The 21,460-nt window shown below is 44.6% G+C and overlaps 2 protein-coding genes across 2 annotated transcripts; one reads left to right on the top strand and one right to left on the bottom strand.

Annotated features, from left to right (window-relative positions):
- Positions 1 to 11,631: 11,631 nt before the first annotated feature.
- On the bottom strand, positions 11,632 to 21,397 carry LOC140339032 (uncharacterized). The gene is made up of 5 exons (XM_072423542.1): positions 21,055 to 21,397; positions 20,726 to 20,902; positions 20,499 to 20,633; positions 20,305 to 20,428; positions 11,632 to 19,882 (listed from the first exon to the last, which is right to left on the bottom strand). The coding sequence occupies exons 2-5, from the start codon at positions 20,801 to 20,803 to the stop codon at positions 18,726 to 18,728; spliced, it is 1,494 nt and encodes a 497-aa protein (XP_072279643.1). The 5' UTR covers positions 20,804 to 20,902; positions 21,055 to 21,397; the 3' UTR covers positions 11,632 to 18,725.
- LOC140339097 (uncharacterized) lies at positions 12,515 to 13,775 on the top strand. Its single transcript, XM_072423657.1, has one exon. The coding sequence runs from the start codon at positions 12,522 to 12,524 to the stop codon at positions 13,566 to 13,568; it is 1,047 nt and encodes a 348-aa protein (XP_072279758.1). The 5' UTR covers positions 12,515 to 12,521; the 3' UTR covers positions 13,569 to 13,775.
- Positions 21,398 to 21,460: the final 63 nt, after the last annotated feature.

Genomic DNA, 21,460 nt, shown 5'->3' on the forward strand with positions numbered 1-21,460 from the left:
TCTGAAGTTGTCATCATGGCGTCTTATAATACTGTGTGAGGGAAGAATTTGTGGCGGGGAGATTCCTGTAGGAGTCCAGTAGGAATCGGTGCTCATGTTGGGGTATACAGTGGGGTCCCAGGGTCCCCATATTGCACAGGACACAGGAGTGTTCCGGAGGGATCAGCGCTTATATTGGGTATATTGGGTTAGATTTGGTGTCCAGCTGATGGGTCTACCCCCCATCCATATAGTGCAGCGGGGAAGAGCAGTACTATGCTGATTTCTCAGAACTGTAGTTGTATGGAAAGTTAAATAATCTTTTTCATTATACTGCTGCATATCAAATCCCCGGGCTTTCCTTTCATTTCTTCTTCTTTATTTATATATATCAGGGTAGCGTCCTGACCAATAATAGGGATTAGAGATTAGCTCCGCCTTTCCAGGAAGTGATGTCAGACAAATAGAAAGTTCTGGGTGCAGGGGGCGGAGTCCAAAACTGATGTGGTAAACTATAAAATATTTATCGCAATATAAAGTTGGTTCTCGTGTTTCTATAATTGGGAAGCGAGCAAATAAACATTTCTGTGTCGTCCACTCCTATATAAAAATCTAAAACCAGTACAGTCCATGTAATCCTCCACTATCCATCTACAGAGGAACCGGCATAGGTCACATGACCACAACAATAAGGATGGAGGAGGAGCCAAGTCACATGACTCAGAAGCTACTAAACCTCACCCTGGAGATCATCTACCTGCTGATATTTTCTAGGTGAGGTCACATGACCAATCCTCCTATGTTACAGGTGTGATTTCCTGACATCCTCCCACTACAATTGGCTGATTATGGGAGTTGGGATGTAGCTGTGATTGGTACACATGAAGTGAGTGCTATGTGCAACTGGATGCTCAGCTGAGAGAGAAATTGTACAATGCTTGTCCTAATCGGAAGTGGATGCCATGTACGGGAGTCACAGAAATACTAAATAACACTGGGGAACATTATTGAACAAATTTTTGTTGACTTTTTAAGCTTATTTACACTATACCAGGTTTGCTGATTCTGAAGGTGCAGTTAGTTTTCTTCTATCACGTCAGGTTTTCTCCCCCGCTTATATTAATGTGATTACTATAGTGTGGATTTGTATCGGCTATTCATTACACGCAGACAGTGTGATCAGAGGTTGTGCGCTGCTCTATGTAGTGAATAATAAAATGTATTTTTCTCCTTACACACGTATTTCCTTTCACATCATGTCTGGCTCTGCTGTTTCTCGTCGTGCCTAAACAACCCCGATTCATTTTGTTATATCTGTGCCAGGTTCGCCATTCCCAGTCAAAGTACGAACATCAACAGATTTGTAGAGCAAGCCTATTGGCTAGACCAGAGGAATTTTTATAACCGTCCGGAAAACCAACCATGGCTACCCTAACTTCATTCACTTATATTTTTGTGTATGTTCTTTTTCTTCACTATCCACTCTGCACCAGATGAGTAAGGGGGGTCCATCTTAAGGCTCCATCCTGAAAATTGTGTGTGGGGAGGGTGCATGGCCTTTAAATCTGTGCTCTCCCTAACCTTGGGTCTCTCTTTGGGAGAGCCCATTGCTCATGATGGGGGTGTGGGCTTGGCCCCGGTCAGCTCTCAAGTATGGGAGGTGCTTCAGATTGAGAAGCGGTTAAAAAAGGGCGTGTTAGCTGAGGCAGAAATCGTTTATATTATGCCAATATGAACCCATCAGGGCCCGGAGCCTTTCCCGTGGGCGCATTGGTGAGAGCCTCCTGTAGTTCAGTATGGCTAATGCGACCATCAAGTACACCCAAAGCTTCTGCCGGGATCTTAGAGATGCCTGAAGTACGTAAGTCGTCTTGAATACTTGCAACAACAGAGGCCAAAGGATCTGAACCTTCTCTGATATTATACAGCTTTGAGTAGAAATTCTTAAAAGAGTCAGCTAGATCCCAGCAATGATGAAGCAGAGTACCCGAGCTTGAGTGCACACAAGACACAAATGCACGAGCCCTTTTTGTCCTTATTGCCCGTGCCAGAGCCCTCCCCCATTTATTGCTAGATTCATAGAAGAAGGCCCTACATTTATCAAGCTGAGACCTGGCCTTGGAGCAGCACAAGAGATCAATCTCTCCTAAGGCCAGTAGCTGGGCCTCTGCGGAGTGACCTCACTTGTGTCTGGTCTTTATGGCATGTAGATCCTGGAATAGTTGTGTTAATTGTAACTGAGCCTATGGCCCTGCTGTATTAGTATACCTCGCACATAGCACTTGTGTGCCTCCCAAATAATTAAGGGACTGGATACAGATGCCTCATTTCTATCAAAGAAATCTATGATCTCCTTCTCTAAATAGGAGCCAAAGGTTTCCGAGGCCGGGAGTGATTCGTTGAGGCGCCAGGTGCCCTTCTTGGAAGAGAAAAGGTCGGAGAGCAGCGTAATCGAGATTGGGGCATGGTCTATCGTAGAGTCTTACACTAGGGGGATAGTATATTGTTTCACCAGAAGAAAATCAATACGGGAGTAAGTTCTGTGGACCAGGGAATGGTAGTAGTCACGTTCAGTGGGGTGCTGTACTCTCCAAACATCTGTAAGCCGATGGTGTAACAGATTTTTCAGCCTACGAAGGGCTGAGTATGGGAGGTGCGAGGCCCCTCTGGACACATCTTGAGCAGGGTCCAATGCCAAGTCACCTCGCACTATTAGAACCCCCTCCGCCAATGTATCAGCAATGTCGAGGAATTCCTCTAGATAGGAGGTATAGATTAACCAGGGTGAACAATTTGGTGTTTATCGTTCCTTTTACTAGGAGGTATCTGCCCTCTGGGTCGCCCCGTAAGGCAATCCTGCTCTACAGGCGTACAGACACTCAAACACCATTCGCCATAGACACATAGTAGAACAAGTTCTAAACATAACTAGTCAGCGGGGAGCATTGGAATACTCAACATATAGAATGGATACATTTATAAAACAACAAATAGGCAACATGAAGAATGGCAATCATAGCAACCTTTAACACCTATCCATGAAGTAGAGAGTTAGGAGGATCCACCATTTCTCTACACAAAAAAACGAGAAACAAATTTGTAGGTAAAATAGCTCAGACAAGCAGAGTCTCATATAATACGGGTCACTTGTAAAAACCAGTAGAACCGCCAGAAAAGGGCCTGTGAGGTATAAGACGTAGTACACATCCGGTTCGAACCAATCGGACATTTAGAGCAAAGTTAGGATCCAAACAGCGTAATATGATCCAACCGTTTCACACACATTCAGCAATGTGAAAAATAAAACACATGGCCCTGGATATCTGTAAATTTTGCAGTTAGCATCCGGGTTTTAATCAAACCTCATTAGACAAGGGCCCTACTGTGTTCCGTGAATCCACTGAATAGTTGCACATAGGCCTTTGGGGAGCATCTCTCCTGCTGTTCTGCTGCAGAGAGGTCGCTTCTTCTGTGGGGAGAGCCAGCCAGTTCGGTAGAACAATAGGCATTACCCCCAACATAGAAAACAAAGCTGGAAGTTGCGTATGGCGATGAAGTGCAAATGCCTCACTACCTTTCGTGATCAACACATGAAACGGATGACCCCATCTTTAAAAGGCTCTAGCAGAACGAATCAACCCAAGTAATGAGAAGGTTTGCGCTGAGACATCTGGTAACAATTGTATGCTTGGTGGGCCATGACGCCATGCTTTCGTCAGTATTTCCTCTTTCAAAGTGTAATATTGAACACGACATAAAACATCATTAGGGAGATTGGAGCGCCGGTCTCAATCAAGCTCAATGGCCATGTCAATGGGCGATCAATCAATGGGCGATCAAGAAGCGCGTTGAAAATAGCTGTCACAGTGGCACGTTAATCAACGTTAGCCGTGGCATTTGGGATAACTCTAAACGTACATTGGTCCGGCAAATTCACCTATGGAGGTCCCCATAGCAGACATGGAGGACTGTACTGTGTTAGTGGAAATCTCCAGTACAGTGACCCAAGATTCAACAACTGTCACCTTCTCCTGCACAGTGTCCAGCTCCTTGCGAATAGAACTTTCAAATCTAGAAACCATGGCTTCTAAATCACTGAGTTTAGGAAGGGATGGGAACATCTCCTGTAGCATGGAGTGTGTAACATATGTCTGCTGGCTTGAGGTAGCTGGACCAGGCTCACAGTGATCACGTCCCTGGGACTCCCCATGAAACAGGGCTGGACTCCCTGACAAACTAGGGGATGGCCGCCTGCAGCTTGTTGGACTCAATCCTGCTGTCCCCATGCTGGTATTAGGGGGAGACAGGTGGACGCCATATTGGGCACCACATGCTCAGGAGCTGGTGAGCTATTAGAAGTGGGCTGTTCTTACCCGCCGCTTGGATCCCGGGGTCTTCCTCCCGAGCAGCATGGGGTTTCCAAGGGGAGAACTGAAGTGTGGAGGCTGCCCGGACCGAATGTACAGGAGATAAGCTGCCTCACGCCGCCATCACGTAGCCACGCCCCCAGTTGATCTCTTTTGCGTTTGTCAGGAACTTTAAGGCTATCCTTCATCTTCTCCAAACTTTTTGTGCAAAGCTGCAGTTCCAAAAAATGTGCATTACTGATTCTTCCTGTTTGCATTCCCTTCTAGGACTGAAAACTTCTTGTTGGTAGACATTCCTGCACTATTTGCCGGGCCAAATATTTTAATTCATTCTTCCAAATCGTTGTCGATTTTTCTTTGGTTCTTAACTCTGCAAACATCTTCTTTGCTTCTTATAACTCCACGGATCTTCTTTGCATCAGGTCATCCAATTCAATTTTATCCGTATTACACATAGAACATAGGGGAAAAATTGTAGCCACAAAAATTGCTTTCAATTTGGAACATTCTTCCCTCCCTTTTGATAGGTCTTCAGCATAGTTGTCCTTTTTACTTTCTCCGCTTTTGATCCCCACAGAAAAGTAAAGCATATCCTTGTTAGACTCTTTAACCAGCGGGGGATAAACCATTGCTACATATAACATAATTGGCAGCAATATGCTTTTTGTTACTAATACTTTGCCTTCAATTTTCGTAACCGCCAAAATTGTATTTTCTTTAGAACTTTCTCTCTTGTTTGTTCCAGCTTTGTTCTCCATTATATCTTGCGCTGAAAAGCACTCCCAAGATTTTTATTTCCTCTTTCCTTTTTAATATCTTCATCTTTTCACTTTTCCAATCTCAAATCATCAGACACTTTTCTTTATTCAACTTAAAGCCCGTGTCTGTGCAGAATAACTCCGTTGTCCATAAAGCTTTGTTTACAGCTCTTCCTTTATCACATTACCGTTACGTCATCCATGTAAGCTATGGTTTTGATGTTTCTGCCATTACTCCCAGGTAAGAGAATTCCATTAATTATTTTATCTCTTCTGATCGTACACGATAAAGGTTCTGAAGCACAAATGAAATATAAGGGCGACAGAGGGCATCCCCGTTTCACCCGACTTCAGTGTGATTACATCTGTCAAATTCCCGTTTATAAGAACTCTGCAGCTTGTTTAATCATATAGAGATTTTGCAGCAACCCTTCTGGAATGTTCATCTTCTTCATTACATCCTAGAGAAAGACATTGGACACCCTGGAAGTCTCGTGAAACTAAAGCCAGTTTTGGCTTCCGTACCTCTTGCCACCAGATTACATCTTTAATTAGGTTCAGGTGTTCATGTACGCTTCTCCCTGCAACTCCACAGACTTGGTTTCGGTGTATTAGTTTGCCGATCTCTATGCACAAGCATCTTTGCATACACTTTATAATCTGTATTTAATAGGGTTATAGGTCTCCAGTCATCAAGGGATGTCAGATCTCCTTTTTTTAGGGATTAAGGTCACAATTCCCTGCTTCCATGAGAAAGGAATCTTGTATTCTGTAAAGGCTTTCCTCATAATCTCTATAAGGTCTTCAATAATAGATTCACAGAAAGCTAAGTAGAACTCCACTGGTAATCTATCTTCGCAAGGCGTCTTTTCTTTTGCACATCCCTGTAATATTTTGTGTAATTCTTCTGTAGTTATTATTACATCCAGAATTCTTTGGTCCTCCAAGAATTCAGGTAAATGTTGCGTCACAGTTCTATCCACTGTTTTATCATGAAGTAACTGAGCATAAAACTCCTGCGTTATTTTCAGCAAGTCTTGAATTTTGTTATATCCGTTCAGACTCTCAATCGTCTGTCTTCTTCTGACTGCTTTTTTAAAGAAATAATACGATCATTTCTCATCATGCCCTAAAACTTCATCCTGACGCTTTTAATCATTTATTTTCCTTTCTGCTCAATCACGTTTTATTAGTTTTTTAGATTTCCGTATGAAATCACTCTCGGAACTCCACACGGTCGTCCTACAGCTGAAAGAGGTGAACGGCAGAATCCTTAACATGACAGTGGAGGTCTTTGGACGGAAGATCCTTGCCAAGGTACTGGTCTCGGTGAAATGTTTTGTTCATATGTTAACCTGATGTACCTTGACATCCATAGAACAGTGCTGGGGAACGGCTGGAAGACTGACCCCTTTCCGGTCCTCTCCGGGGTCAGACAAGGCTGCCCTCTGTCACCTCTTCTTTTTGTGTGTTGTATAGAGCTCTTCGCCGAGTGCATCAGACGAAACCCAGAGATCAGAGGGATCACCGAACCAGGACCAGACAGAAGGGAAGCAAAGTGCTCACTCTACATGGACGAAATGATGGTGTTCTGCGCGGACAAGCGTTCCATCGACGTGCTCGTCCAGATCTGCAAAGACTTTGGCCGAGCTTCGGGGGCAAAAGTCAACTGCAGGAAGTCGAAGCCATGCTCTTCGGAAATTGGTACCTGCCTTCCTTTGCATCCATCCCCCTTCAACATCCAACCGGACTTCATCAAGATCCTTGGCATCTGGTTCGGGAAGCAAGGAGCAGCCCTGAAGTTCTGGGAAGGGAGGCTGTCAAAAATGAAGCAGAAGTTCGGCGCCGGAGCCTCAGAGATCTAACCTTCATAGGGAAGACAGTGGTACTTTGCAGCGAAATCCTTCCTGTGTTGCAGTACCTCGCCCAAGCCTGGCCCCCCACCCACCAACACCTGCAAGGCCATCACAAGGGCGACATTCCACTTCATCTGGGGCTCGAAGATGGACCGAGTACAGAGAACAATGATGTTCAAAGAACATCGGAAGGGCGGCAAAGGCGTTCCGGACATCGCGACGATGCTGAGAGTCTTCTTCACCTGCAACACAATAAGAAGGACGTTGGTAGATCGATCTTCGACCTCTGCAGGAAACTCCATGTCACGTTTCTTCCTCCTCCCACTCTGGAGGAGCCTGGGATGGGACAGCTCCGTGCCGTACAACTGGGACACCCCTTGGTTCTTCTTGAACACCTTCAAGTTCATCAAGGAGAATGAGCTGCAAGGTGTCAGGCCTGACCTGTGAAGCCGAAGATGATCTACAAGCAAATCCATGAAAAGGACTCCTTCCAGGTAGGAACGCAGTCATCTGTGAAGAAATCTGTACCAACATCGGATCCAAAAGACCAACAGGCACAGGGAGTCCTCAAGGAGGACTAACCCTGAGGACTTTCATGCACCCCAGGAACCTATGTAGGTACAGACACTGTCCTTTCTGCGTCATCGAAGAGGAGACAGCTTTGCATGTCTTCCAGCAGTGCCCCTACGCCAAAGCCATGTTGAAGACTCTGGAACAGGAGCTGAGCCATTTTGTCCTAAGAACGTCCATCACATACTCCGCTATGCTGTATGGTCTGTTTCATAGTGAATTCACGGAGGAAGAAGTCGAAGGAGCTTGGAGGATTTTGAACTGTGCTAAGGATGCTATCTGGTGCTCCAGGAAGCGCCTTATCGTCCGGAAGGAGAGGATGTCCATCGAGGACTGCCACAGACTGGCCCTTAGGCTCAGAGACTATCACCTCATGGACTTTCCGGAACAGGACGTCTGAGAAGGCCCCCTTCCCTCTCTACCCCGCCCCCAAGCTCTCTTTGTAAAACGTTAAATGAACTGAGTTCTAATTAATATTCTGGGAGTCATGTGACCTCCCAGAACCCTCCTTACCTCTCCACTCATGGTATTATTATAGAGTCATGTGACCTCCCAAAATCCTCACCTCTCCGCTCAGGGTATTAATATTAAAGTCATGTGACCTTCCAGAAGCCTCCTCACCTCTCCACTCATGGTTTTATTTTTAGAGTCATGTGACCTCCCGCAATCCTCCTCACTTCTCCACTCATGGTATTGTTGTTAGAGTGATGTGACCTCCCAGAAACCTTTTCACCTCTCCACTCAGGGTAGGTAGTGTTAGACACAGGTGTCCCCCAATTGCACCTACATTTTTGGTTTTGTACATCTCCCTGTTCCAGAGAAATTGGGGTTCTTAGTAGAGAATGCTAGAATGGAGTGGGCTAGAGGAAAGTAACCCATAAAGGGTGTAATATAGCTGGCTCTATAGGTAGATTACTAGAATGGAGTTGTTTAGAGAAGGGCTTCCCCTAGAGGGCATAATCTAGCCAGCTCTAAAGGGTTGAATATTAAAATGAGGTTGTTTAGAGGAGGGCTAACCCTAGAGGGCATAATTTAGCCAACTTTATAGCGCGAATGCTAGAATGGAATTGTTCAGAGGAGGGCACCCCCTAGAGGGCATAATCTAGCCAGCTCTATGGGTTGATTATTATAATGAGGTTGTTTGGAGGAGGGCTCCCCCTAGAGGGAATAAACTAGCCAGCTCTATAGGGAGAATGCTAGAATAGATTGGGATACCTGAGGATATCATTGCAGATAGTCTGTCTTCCTCCAACTATCTCCATTCTGCTCTGTACAGAACGAAGCCTGCTAAAATGAAGTCAGATTTTATTGTACAGATCAGGTTAGAATGCAGCGGGCGAGCAGACAAACTTGGTGTGTGTTGTATTGTTTGTTGTATTGTGTTGTATGTTAATGTATTATAATTATGTACTCATATATTTCCTATAGATAATTACAGACAGTACATAAGGGACATTGTGGGGTCCCAACGGTTATGTGACGGGCGTCAGAAGGGGGGACAACCCTTGTGATTATTACAGAAGCCGTATACCGGCACCTCGGAGATCCCTTCTTCAGGCTTCATACAATTCTGGAAAGGCTCCTAAATACCCCAGATTTATACCAGGAAAAGCAATCACATGGCTGCCACTATACAAGACCCTACTAAGCAATGTCACCATAATCCCTCCGCTCATCCCTATCAGTAACATAATTATATTCCCCCATTGGTGGGAGTGACCCTCACCATCATCAGGTAGGTGGAGCTGAGGGCCCCATAAACCCACCAGAGAGATGTCCTCGTCCTCTGTATTCCCGGGATTCCACACAGGAACGTCAGGAGATCCCTCACCATCATCAGGTAGATATTGAACAATCTAATGCATGAACATGATGTGTGGCCCCTACAATATGATACCTTCTGTGTTCGGTCAAACAATAAGATGTTCCATATTTCTATTCCTCTGGTTTAGGGTGAAGATCTGATGGATATAAAAGTTGGGATGAAAGTAGAAGAAGAGACGTCTGTGGGGGATGATCAGCAATATACGGAGGAGGCTGGAATGATGAGGACATTCATAGAGGAGGACACTCCTACACAGATCAGCACAGGTCAGCCACAATTTATTCTTCTCTCATCTCTGAACACTGATTGGTCCAGAGTAGGGAAAGAGCTGAGTGATATCAGCCAATAATAGGTGGTAATAGTCCCCTCCGGCTTGTGGGTGTGTGAAGAGCATGATCCTCCTAGTCATAGTTACATAGACAGTTTGGTTGATAAAAGACACAAACTGCATCAAGTTCATGCACTAGGGCAGTGATTCCCAACCACTGTGCCGTGGCACATTAGTGTGAGAGATCTTCAGGTGTGCTGTGGGAAATGATCCAAGTCAGGGTAGATCGCCATGGCTACACGAGTTGATCACTTCCTCTGGCTCAGTTTGGCTCCGCCCACTCATGTCAGGTTGCCATAGTTCCTGGCTTGTGGTAGCACAGGTCCCCCCAGTGTGACCAAGGAATACAGAGGCCTCTCTCTCTCTCCCTCCCCCTCTCTCTCCCCCTCTCTCTTCTGCTCCCTCTCTCGTTGGGTGAGTCATATTGCACCTTAGCTAAAACTTCTTTTTATGTATATTCCAATGAATTGAAGGCATATACTTGTTTCTTTCCCTGTATCCAGTATCTTGATTTCTAGTGGTTGTTACAATTCTAACTTTCAGTTGATGTAAATACACACTGCTTTTAGTAGAGTGCAAAAATATACGTACTAAAATATGGCACAGTTTATGTGTTGCACTCTATTATTTTATAATTTTATATTAAGTCCTGTGTTACAAATAATAGAAAAGGAAAGTCAGTATATATACATACGACTATGTTGCCGAATAACTAACAGTTGTAAAGTTCAACAATACCAGTAACATTGAAATTCTTTATTATAAAATTTAAAACAAACAATAACACAACAAAAATATACAAAGCACATAATTATATGGAGGATAATTCATGCATATGTGGTTTGCATATTTTTGTTGTGTTATCGTTTGTTTTTTCTGGTATTGTTGAACTTTACAACTGTTAGTTATTCGGCAACATAGTCATATGTAAATATATACTGCCTGTCCCTCGCCATTTCTTTTGATATTATTTGGTATTTCGGGATGTGCCAGGTGTAATTTTGTAAATAAATGTGGGAGTCTCCAGGTTTTTTTCTTTAAAGCCCCGTGTTACACTTATGCACAGCTAGTGGAGTGATTGGGCTAATAACACATAGTACTATTTGAGCCAGGAGTTTGCACATGTTCATTTGTTTTTAATATTTACCATGAATTTTAATCTGCAAAAGGGTCAGATTAATCTTTGACTGCCCCACCCTAGTTATCTTGTGTGAGATAATGCAGTGCAAGGAAACCTCGGCCTACTCGGAATGCTTTGATCATTCCGTGCTGGCACAGCTATAGTCTGTATAGTCCTTGTACAGGTATAGTCCTTTGCTATTGTCTCACACTGCCCCCTATTGACAAGTGGCCATAAATACACATTACAGCAGTAGCCATGTAAGCAGTATTCTCCCTAGATACATTGTTTCAGGCCAATCAAATTCGTTATAAAAATCAACAACTTGCTACACTGCCTACCCTTCTTCCTACTACCTCCTACTTCTCCCTACAGCATCCCTGAGGCCTAATCATTTTCAAAACTACCACACTCCGAGAAAACGAGGGCAACCATCAGCCGGTGATCAACCACTCAGACTTACTGAAAGGCATTTTCCTTCAGCAATTCCACCAACAGGCAAGAAGAAAAATCCCACACGACTATGCCGTGTCTGCAGCAAAACCACACTTGTGGAAAAGAAGAGGAGAGAGTCTAGATATATGTGTGCCAAATGTAATGTGGCGCTGTGTGTGCAACCCTGTTTTCAAAATTTCCACACCTTGATGAAATTCTAAAAGATGCTTTCCCCTTTAATACACGAGCAGGTGACCCTGAAATAATTAGTAGCAGGGAAATGTCAGAAATAAGAAATAACAAAATTTGCTAAAATAAATTGGCCTGGAGCACTTGGAGGAACTACAAATAATAATAAAGAATTGTATTGTGCCATACATGTTCATGCTGGTATGCAAGGTAAACAATATATATTTCAAATATAAAGTATTCTCAGTACATATATAAATATTTATATGTTTAGCTTTTTTATTGTTGGTAGATCATTTTGACTTGGTCATTTTAAAAGTGCAAGCCAAAAAAGTATGGGCACCCCTGACCCAAGTCTTTATTGGTCTATACCATGTATAGTGATAGGCAGAACAAAGAAATACTCCTCCACTAGATGGCAGCAGGTAGTTAATATACATGTTTGTGACACTTTTGTTTGGTAGTGTGCCGTGGGATTTTTCTAATGTAAAATATGTGCTGCGACCTAAGAAAGGTTGGGAAACCCTGCACTAGGGAAATAAACATCCCAGATATAAAACCCTATTGACATAGCTGATCCAGAGGAAGGCAAACAAAACCCTTGTAAACCCCCGGGTACAATTTGCTTCAACTCTTTCCTGATCCCATGAGGCAATCGGATGTTCCCTGGATCAGCAGTCTCTGTTATCTATAAATCCTTAATCCCCAGTTATATTCTGTGCTTCTAGAAACCATCCAGCATTTTCTTATCAGTCTATATAACCTACTGATACTACTTCCCGAGGATTACACATTTTTACACTTACAGTGAAGAATCCCTTCCTTAGCTGGAGCCTAAACTACTTTTCCTCCAGCCATACAGAGCGCCCCCTTGTGCTTTGTAATGACCCTACAGTGAATAGTCTTATCCATTTTGCCTCTTTTTGACAAGGTGATGGGGAGGGGCTTCAAAGAGGGGAGGAGTCCCAGCTTGTTGGGACCTCCCCAGAGGACATCTGCTGCCTCCATCTACCTGATCCAGATGGAATGTTGATTTGGGTGAAGTAACCCTCTCATATCCGGCCATCATATTTTTCTATTTTCCAGGACACTCCATGGAGAAACCCTCAAAGGATCGTCTGACTTTATCTCCAGACTGTGAAATGGAGGCCATGACAGGAGATTGTGCGGGAGAAGAGACCATCAGCTCAGCTATGGATAGACCATCCGATCCCTCTGACTCTGAGCCTCCTCCTACTGTTAGGAATGGTGCCGGCATTCCGGAGAAGACATTTTCCTGTCCCGATTGTGTGGAGATTTTTAGCTGTGAATTAAGTCTTTCTGTACATCAGCGATCTCACACTGGGAAGAGGCGCCATTATTGTTATGAGTGTGGGAAATGTTTTCTGCGTAAATACACACTGGTCAGACATCAGAGATCTCACACAGGGGAGAAGCCATATTCATGTTCTGAGTGTGGAAAATGTTTCTCACAAAAGTCAGACCTTGGTAAACATCAGAGATCTCACACAGGGGAGAAGCCATATACCTGTCCCGTGTGCGGGAAATGTTTTTCAAATAATTCATGTCTTCATAGACATCAGTGGTCTCACACAAGGAAGAAACCATACTATTGTTCTGAGTGCGGGAAACATTACCCCCGCAGATCAGAACTTGTCAAACATCAGAGATCTCACACCGGGGAGAAGCCATATTCTTGCTCTGAGTGTGGGAAAACCTTTTCAGATAAGGCCAATCTTTCCAGACATCAGATATTACACACAGAGAATAAGCTGTATTCCTGCCCTGAGTGTAGGAAATGCTTTGCACTGAAAGCTGGCCTTGTTAAGCATCAGAGATCTCATAGCAGGGAGAAGCCATATTCCTGTGCTGAGTGTGGGAAATGTTATACACATAAATCAAATCTTATTTTTCATAAGAGATTGCACACAGGGGAGAAGTTACATTCCTGCTCTGAGTGTGGTAAATGTTATGCCAAGAAATCAGAACTTGTTGAACATCAGAGATCTCACACAGGTGAGAGGCCGTATTTCTGTTCTGAGTGCGGGAAACATTTTTCATATAAGTCCTGTCTTATTAGACACCAGAAAACCCACTTACCCCCAGAGGTGTCAGAAGTGCAGAAACTGTTAACTGTATGAAGCACGCCGGGATATAAATGTTCCTCTGATCTCCATCGTGTAAGAGACACCTCATTAGGAAGCCTACACATCAAAGAAGGCTGGAAAGTGCCACCTGCTGGCTGAAGATGGAATATATGAGATTTGAAGATGAAACTTTCCTATTTACAAGGTTTAGTTTTTCAGTGTCAAAATTTAACATTAAAATATATTTTGATTTATACAAGATCTGTGTGCTTAAAGAGCTGTATTTGGATTTCTATGATTGCTAGTCGGCACAGGTTATCATTCAATGCTTCTGTGAGGGGTTTCCATTATTCTGTCCAGCTATAGTTGAAGAAGTTGACTCTTCAGATATCGGACATAGTGGGTGGTTTAGGGGGCCTCAAAAGGAGGGACTGCAAATAATGAATGTTTGGGGTTCCTCGATGGCCCATTCCTCTGGGTGATAAATCACATTGATACTGTTACCCCAAGCATGGACCATCCCATTGTCTATTATTCATTGCCCAGCCCAAGGAAAGGAACATTTGGCTATTACAGCGGAACTGAAGTGAAAAATAGAGAAATCACACAGATCTCCCGCAGATCCCTCGATCAGGTCCTGCGCCGTCCTAGAATTCTCCGTCATCGCAGCGTGGAGGAAGCTCTGCCATCTTCCGTTTTCTTCTTCTTTTAGGTACATCACCCAATCTCACACTACGCGGGCGCGGGATTAGGCGAGGTGGCCGCTATAAAAGAGGGTTTTGACACATCATTAAAACAAGAAAATGCTTGGGCTCCAATCTCACAGAAAGGAGAAGTCGTATTCCTGTTCTGAGTGTGGGAAAAGTTTTTCACATGATTTAAAACTTGATATACATTACAGATCTCACACAGGAGAGAACCCATACTGCTGCACAGAGTGCGGGGAATGTTTTTTGCGGAAATCACAACTTGAGCTACATTAGAGATCTCACAAAGGGGAGAAGTTATTCTTGCTTTGAGTGCAGGAAATCTTACTTGCGGAAATACGAACTTCCTTTACTCTACAAAACCCCATTCAGTTGACAGGAATGTGGGAAATGTTTTTCATGTAATTCCATTCTTATTGCACATCAGAGTTCTCACAATTCAGAAAGCCTATATCCATGCTCTTAGTGAGAAAAACATTTGTCCTTAACACACAAAAGAGAAGCTGTATTCCTCCCCTGAGTTTGGGAAAATATTTGTATGAAGAGCAGACCTTGTAAACCAAAATCAAAAAAAGAAGCCATATTCCTGCCCTGAGTGCAGGCAAGTCTCATCTTTCCAGACATCAGGGAATACACACGGGTCAGAAGCCAGGTGTCAGATTGTCGGGAGAATGTCACCGAAACCGACTGGACTGCCTTCATTTTCTTTAAATTCATTAAATTGGTCAGGTGGCCATGTTTCCTCCAATTCGACATCCAGTCCATCATAGCTTTCATTCTAGGTCTTGGCATCATTGGTGGCCCATTGCTTCACCTCCCCCTAATGCCTCCCATGTAAACTGGAGAATAATAATCCCTATGATGGAGGCATGACACCTGCCCACTCCTTGACCCAACTCGGAGCTTGCAGGGATATGCAGTCATGTGACCACACGACTTACAAATCATACTTACTGAGTAATACGCAGTTGAGGTAGAGTTAGGTTCCTCCTTTTTAATGCTCTGCCAGGCCTTTACTGCAGCGGCTTTCAGTTGCTGTGTGTTTGTGGCCTTTCTGTCCGAAGTTTAGTCTTCAACAAGTGAAATGCATTGAAAAAAGTTGTCTCTGTCCAAATATTTATGGACCTAACTGTATACTTCTAGTGAGGGAGTGTTTCCTGAAGAATAGATGGTGGGATTGTTGGTGATCATGAAACCATGTAACCCATCCACATTCACACCTTCCCCAACCAACTGATTGGGTGGAGGAATGCTGGACAGACCTCCCGGACTTGAATAGAACTGGTGACAACCATCACAAAATAGAAATGGCTGAGAGTCACTGACTCTGAAATGGGCCTAAACGTCAACCTGTACCAGTTGTCACATCGGTTTTTATACCACATAAAAATATCTTCTTGTGTAGTTTTTTCTTCAATAAAAGATATTTATAAAATTCTTTGTCCGTGTAAAAATGTCTTTGGATGAAGTGTGTTGATGTGCCATCTAGGGGGAGGGGTATTTGTGATGATCCCATCTGTATTCTGTCCCACAGAAAGCTTGGAAAATGGGCAGAGGACTTGCTGTGATGTTCTGTTTACTAACCAGTGACACGCTCAATAATTGTCACTGGTTCAAGTCTAAGAAAAGAACCAAATGAGGGATGAATTGTCCCAAATCAGAATAGGAATACTACTGAGGAGCACAGAAATCTCACTATTTCTATTGTGACGTGAGCAGACCTTAGTCTATAAGTCAAAGGGTCCCGGAGAAGCTCACCTTGCCACTGTCTTGGCTGACATCTGGGTGAACTATCTGGGCCTGGTCCTCACACTTGAATGGTCTAGCTGGGCCTGGTCTTCCAAGCATAGTTATCATATAGGATTGTTCTTGTCTGCTGGGAGGAGGTGACAACATACCAGTGTAAGTTTGTACGCCTGTTGCCAATTTCTCAGTTCATAGAATATTAAATATCCAAAGTGTTCATACCACATAAATCCCACATCCAAATATTGGGGTCACCCTCAATCCAGCATTCCTGTCTCCTATATTACCACGATTACTTACCTAAGACATGTAGTCAATGAGCATTCACCATTAGAGATGATGACACCCACTCATTCTTTTCCTCCCTGCCTTTTACGACCCATAATTTCTGATGTGAGATCCTACTAACCTCTCTGACCCATCCACGTGTCCATCCCACAAATTTCCCATGTGTTTATTCCATCATCTCCATCCTACAAATGTATATTATCTCACCAACATCTCCGTCCCTCCCACATGTCCATCTCACGTAGGTCTTCATCTCTCCTATGTGTACATCTTCGTCCCACCCATGTCCATTCTTTTGCACGTCTCCCTGTCCCACCCACGCCTTCATCTGTCCATTTCATCATGCCCATCCTATAAATGTCTCTATCCCACCCACCGTGTATCCCACCAATGTCTCCATCCCTCCCACGTCTTCATCCTACCTCGATCTTCATGCCACCCGTGTGTCCATTCTATTGCACACATGTGTATCCTACTGTCTCCGTCCCACCCATGTCTTCATCTGTCATGTGTCAGTTCCATCATTCCCAGTCTACAAATGTCTCCATACCACCCATATGTCCATCCCGCCTATGACTTTATCTCTCCTATGTTTCCATACTACTTACATCTTCATCCCACCCATGTGTCCATTCCATCATCTTCATCCTACAAATGTGTACATGCCACCTAAGTGTCCTTATCCACCAACATCTTCATCTGACATATGTCCATCCCACCCCAAATAACATTTCCAACCCACCAATGAAAAAAATCACAGCTAAAATAAATACCTGTCCCACAAGACATCCGCCATTAACTAGCAAACTGGGTTCACGGTCACAAGAATCTCTGAAACCTCTGTCCAATACAATTCTCTGATCTTTACTACACCCCAACCACAGCCACCAACTACATGGCTCAAACGAGGGAAAAGCAGGAAATGTGGCTTACAATAGGAGTGGATTGGGTACAAGGAGTGGCTCAGGGGGACATCTAAAAGGATATACAAGGCTGTCAATCGTGATATGTTCCTCAGGGGGGGAAGGTCCTCTGAACATCTTTTATACCAAGGCAGTAAGTCTTTATGGTAGGACAGGAAGTGATGTCACAAAAAATAAGAATTTCCTGGGGAGAAGCGAGTTGAGAGGAATTACACCAAGTAACCCCCCCCCATCCTATCTTGTTCATCCTTGTCCTGCTTATGGAGTCAGAATGTTCTCTTTATTTTGGAGGTGTGTGCTTTTTCCACCAATCACTTTTCCCTATATCTCCTAATCTCCCAGGTAGGAAAGGGGGAGTCTATATAAAGGGGACTGTAAACAACCAGCTATTACCTCTGGGCTCTGCTGCCTGGTCATAATTTGGGGGTCTGTTCCAAGAGTGTTCAGCAATAAGACCAAATCTTCCCATACAGATATGCCCTTCTATACAATACTGCACCCAAGGAACCCCCTTATTTCCTCCGCAAGCACGGAGAGGACAGTAGAGGATGTACCCATAACAATATCGCATTCCAATTTCAGAATGATTGGCGAGAAACAAATAACGATATACAGGTTGACAATCGAAAATCCGGCCATCGATAATCCAGTTCCTTCAGTTTTCCAGCATGAATTTCAGAGCACATTTTCAATATAGGTATTGTAGTATACTGTTTGGCCACTAATGTTTTGATGGCGCTGTTTTCCAGAAACAGCTCTTAGGTCTTGCTTGCTACACTAAATACACGTTAGGACGTCCTTGCTGCCTGCTCCCTGGAACTGTGCCAGATGGTGCTGCAAGAGGAAGGCTGGCCTTAGGTCCAGGGGTTACTGGATATTTGAATGTCAACCTGTATTTATAATACAGATAAATCTATACCAGACCCGCAACTCTGTGCTCTGAGCTATTCACTAAAAAAAATTCCCCCCAAAGTTTAACACTGGACCTTTGGACCTTGTGTACAGAGTTATAATCTCATCTACAATTTGGTGCAGATGTGCCCCCCATTCTCCCCACTCAGGGCCAATCCAATACACTGCAAACACACCTCTGCTGCATTACAAGATAGAATGTGACGGAATCTCTGTCTGGGGAAAAGTCATGACTTGCATACGGTATGGGGCACTGAACTTCAGATCAGACTGGGGCAGACCCTTGACAAGCCAATATTGAGTTTCAGCACCTTCCGGTAAAACAAGTCTGTACAATATTTCTGAGGGACAACTTCCTGGTATGTTAAACTTACCAAACGTCCCTACTCTGGTGCGTCTCCAGTGCTTTCCTGGGAGCCTTAGCTGCTCTCTGGTAGTTCGTGTTATCTGATACACCTAGAACCTTTCCCATGAGACACATACAATACTTTGAAGTGATAGTTTTATCTGCTGTAAATGTATAAATATCACCCACAGCATAGAACGTCCCTGGGGTTACAGTTAGAACAGCCAGTCAGCGGGAGACATAAAATGGCCAGACTCCGGATTCAGAGAAGCCTCTACTTTGGGGTCAATTAGGAAAGTCCCAGGGGTGAGGATCTAAATTTTAGTCCCATGTGGATCCTCTGATGCGCCCTTAGCACTGACTTAGTGGTGAAGCTTTTGCTACAGTTGGGGCAACCATACGGTTTTTCACCGGTGTGCACTTTGTAGTGTGAGATCAGGTTGGACTTCCTGTTGAAGCAGCGGCCGCACTCAGCACAGCTAAAGGGTTTTTCCCCAGAATGGATCTTTCGGTGCTCATTTAGTGCTGACCTGACGATGAAGCAGCGGCCGCAGTCGGCACACACGAAGCGTTTATCACTGTGCAGTTTGGTCTGATGGCGCAGGAGCTGGGACTTGGCCATGTAACTCTCTCCGCATTCAGAACAAGAAAAGGGTCGCTCTCCTGTGTGATTCCGCCGGTGTATGACCAGGTAGCCACGGCTGGAGAAACCTTTGCCACACTCGGTGCACACAAACGGCTTCTTTCGGATGTGTGACCTTTGGTGGACAAAAAGATTAGATCTGGTGGACAGGGTCTTACCGCACTCAAAGCAAGGCCATCGTTTCTGGATGTTGTTGCTGGAGGCCGACTCCACCTTGATTTGAGCTGATATATATTGTCCATGGTGGGTGTAAAGTCCAGAATTTACAAAATCCCCCTCATCCCAAAGCACAGGCTCATCCTTAATATGTTTCGAGAGATGTTGGGAATGTTCCATCCAAATGTCGGACTCTGGGATATGTTCTTCTTTATCGTAAAGGGGTTCCTTCTTAACATGGATAGTTGTATAAGGTCTTCTGTCTGTAGATGACAAACTATCTTTGTACAGGCAGGGTGCCACCATAACATGATGAGACCTGGCCTGTGTGTGATCTGTATGTGGTAAAATGTCCGTATTTTGGAGACCTCGTTCCGGATTTGATGGGAGCGGTGATTTAACCTGACTGGATGAGGTTTGCTTGTGAAGAGTTAGGGGTGAGGCATCTTCTTGTGGGAGGCTTCCTTTTTCCTGGGATGTGGAATCCTCCAAGGAAATATGACATGTATACTGTGCGCAGTCCTGGGACGTATCATTTTCTGTATCTGTAAAAATCCCTTCTTCACTGGAAATAGAATCCTCCTGTCTCTGAATACCTGGGAGATCCTGGTCTCCTACCCATGCCGATTCCTCATCCACAGGTTTGCCTAAAGAAGACAAAGATAAAAGTTTGGTGCATAAAAGAAGGAAAAATAGAATCTATTAATCTCCTCCGCTCCCTCCATCTCCCCCCCTCTCCCTTTATCTCCTCCGCTCCCTCCATCTCCCCCCCCATCTCCCCTCCTCTCCCTTTATCTCCTCCGCTCCCTCCATCTCCCTTCTTCTCCCTCCATCTCCCCTCCTCTCCCCCCATCTCCTCCTCTCCCTTCATCTCCCTCCATCTCATTTTATCTCCTGCCTTGTACATCACAGTTTTTGAACCCGCTGACCATCAGACCTCCTTTGAGCTTGCTGAATATCCCAGTCACGACCCATGTCCATTAATAAAAAGTTGGGCCCCCACTATTCACCCATTCACACTGGGCAAACCCAAGGAATTCACCTGCATAGCAATCACCTCATCTCTTACCCGGTGATGTGAGGGTCTGGTGGTCCTCCATCATGACGTCCTTGTAGAGGTCCTTGTGTCCTTCTAAATACTCCCACTCCTCCATGGAGAAATAGACAGTGACATCCTGACACCTTATAGGAACCTGACACACACAATGATACAGTCACCATCCAGACACATCCCATAATAATCTCCCAGAATTCCCTGCTCACCTCTCCCGTCAGGAGCCCAATCATCTTATTGGTCAGAACCAGGATCTCCTTGTCATTGTCTCCTTTGGGTTTCAGGCAGTGAGGTGGAGGAACTGTAATGGCCACCTGGTCACCGGACTTCACGGGAGGGAAACTCTGCATCAGAATAGTAACAATGATGCCACATGACCTCTGTGAATTATTAGACAAGAAAGTGGTGTCATGTGACCTCCCAGAATCCTCCTCACCTCTCCGGTCAGCAGGTAGAGGATCTCCAGGGTCAGGTTGAGTATCCTGTAGGTGACATCATTGTGGTCCTTCTCCATCTCTATCAAGCACTGAGCTGGATAGGTATTATATGAGTGAAATGACAACCGATCGGTGACGGTGCTGAATTCTGATTGGCTCCCTGGCTGTAATTAGCACTAGGAGAGAATCCTGATTGGTGGTCACACTAGAGAATGGTGGTTGCAAGCTGATACAATGCACTGTACATTATAATGATGGGAGAACATAAATACATCCAAATATCATAGAAATAACCTCTCATTATGGAGAATTAGGCACAGATCCCTACCTGTGGAGCAGCCAATCAGGTGCTGGCTCTACAGCCCAGCTGCTGTCTGATTGGCTGTCCTGCTCTGATAGTAAGGAGGCCCTTGTGTGTGTTGATAGGGGTCCTCATGTCATTCTGTATTGTACAAACCCCCACACCCACCCAGCACCACTGACCTGCAGCCTACAGCCACTGACAGTGGGGGTCACTCTACTTCCGGGTCATGGCCAGCCCTCATCATTTGCGTTTCACGAAGCTTCCGCCTTCTGCAGGTCACGTGCGTTCCACAAAATGCAGCACTTCCGTCTTTTGGTTGCCACGCAACTTCTTCATAGTCAGCACAGGTGAGGGGCGGAGCTCACACCACCATCCTTCTCTCCAGCCAGGTTACACAACTAGGAAGTTGTTCTATTGCCCCGGAAGTAGT

Source organism: Pyxicephalus adspersus, chromosome 10, assembly GCF_032062135.1.
Source record: "Pyxicephalus adspersus chromosome 10, UCB_Pads_2.0, whole genome shotgun sequence".
In the NCBI taxonomy this organism is placed as follows: Eukaryota; Metazoa; Chordata; class Amphibia; order Anura; family Pyxicephalidae; genus Pyxicephalus; species Pyxicephalus adspersus.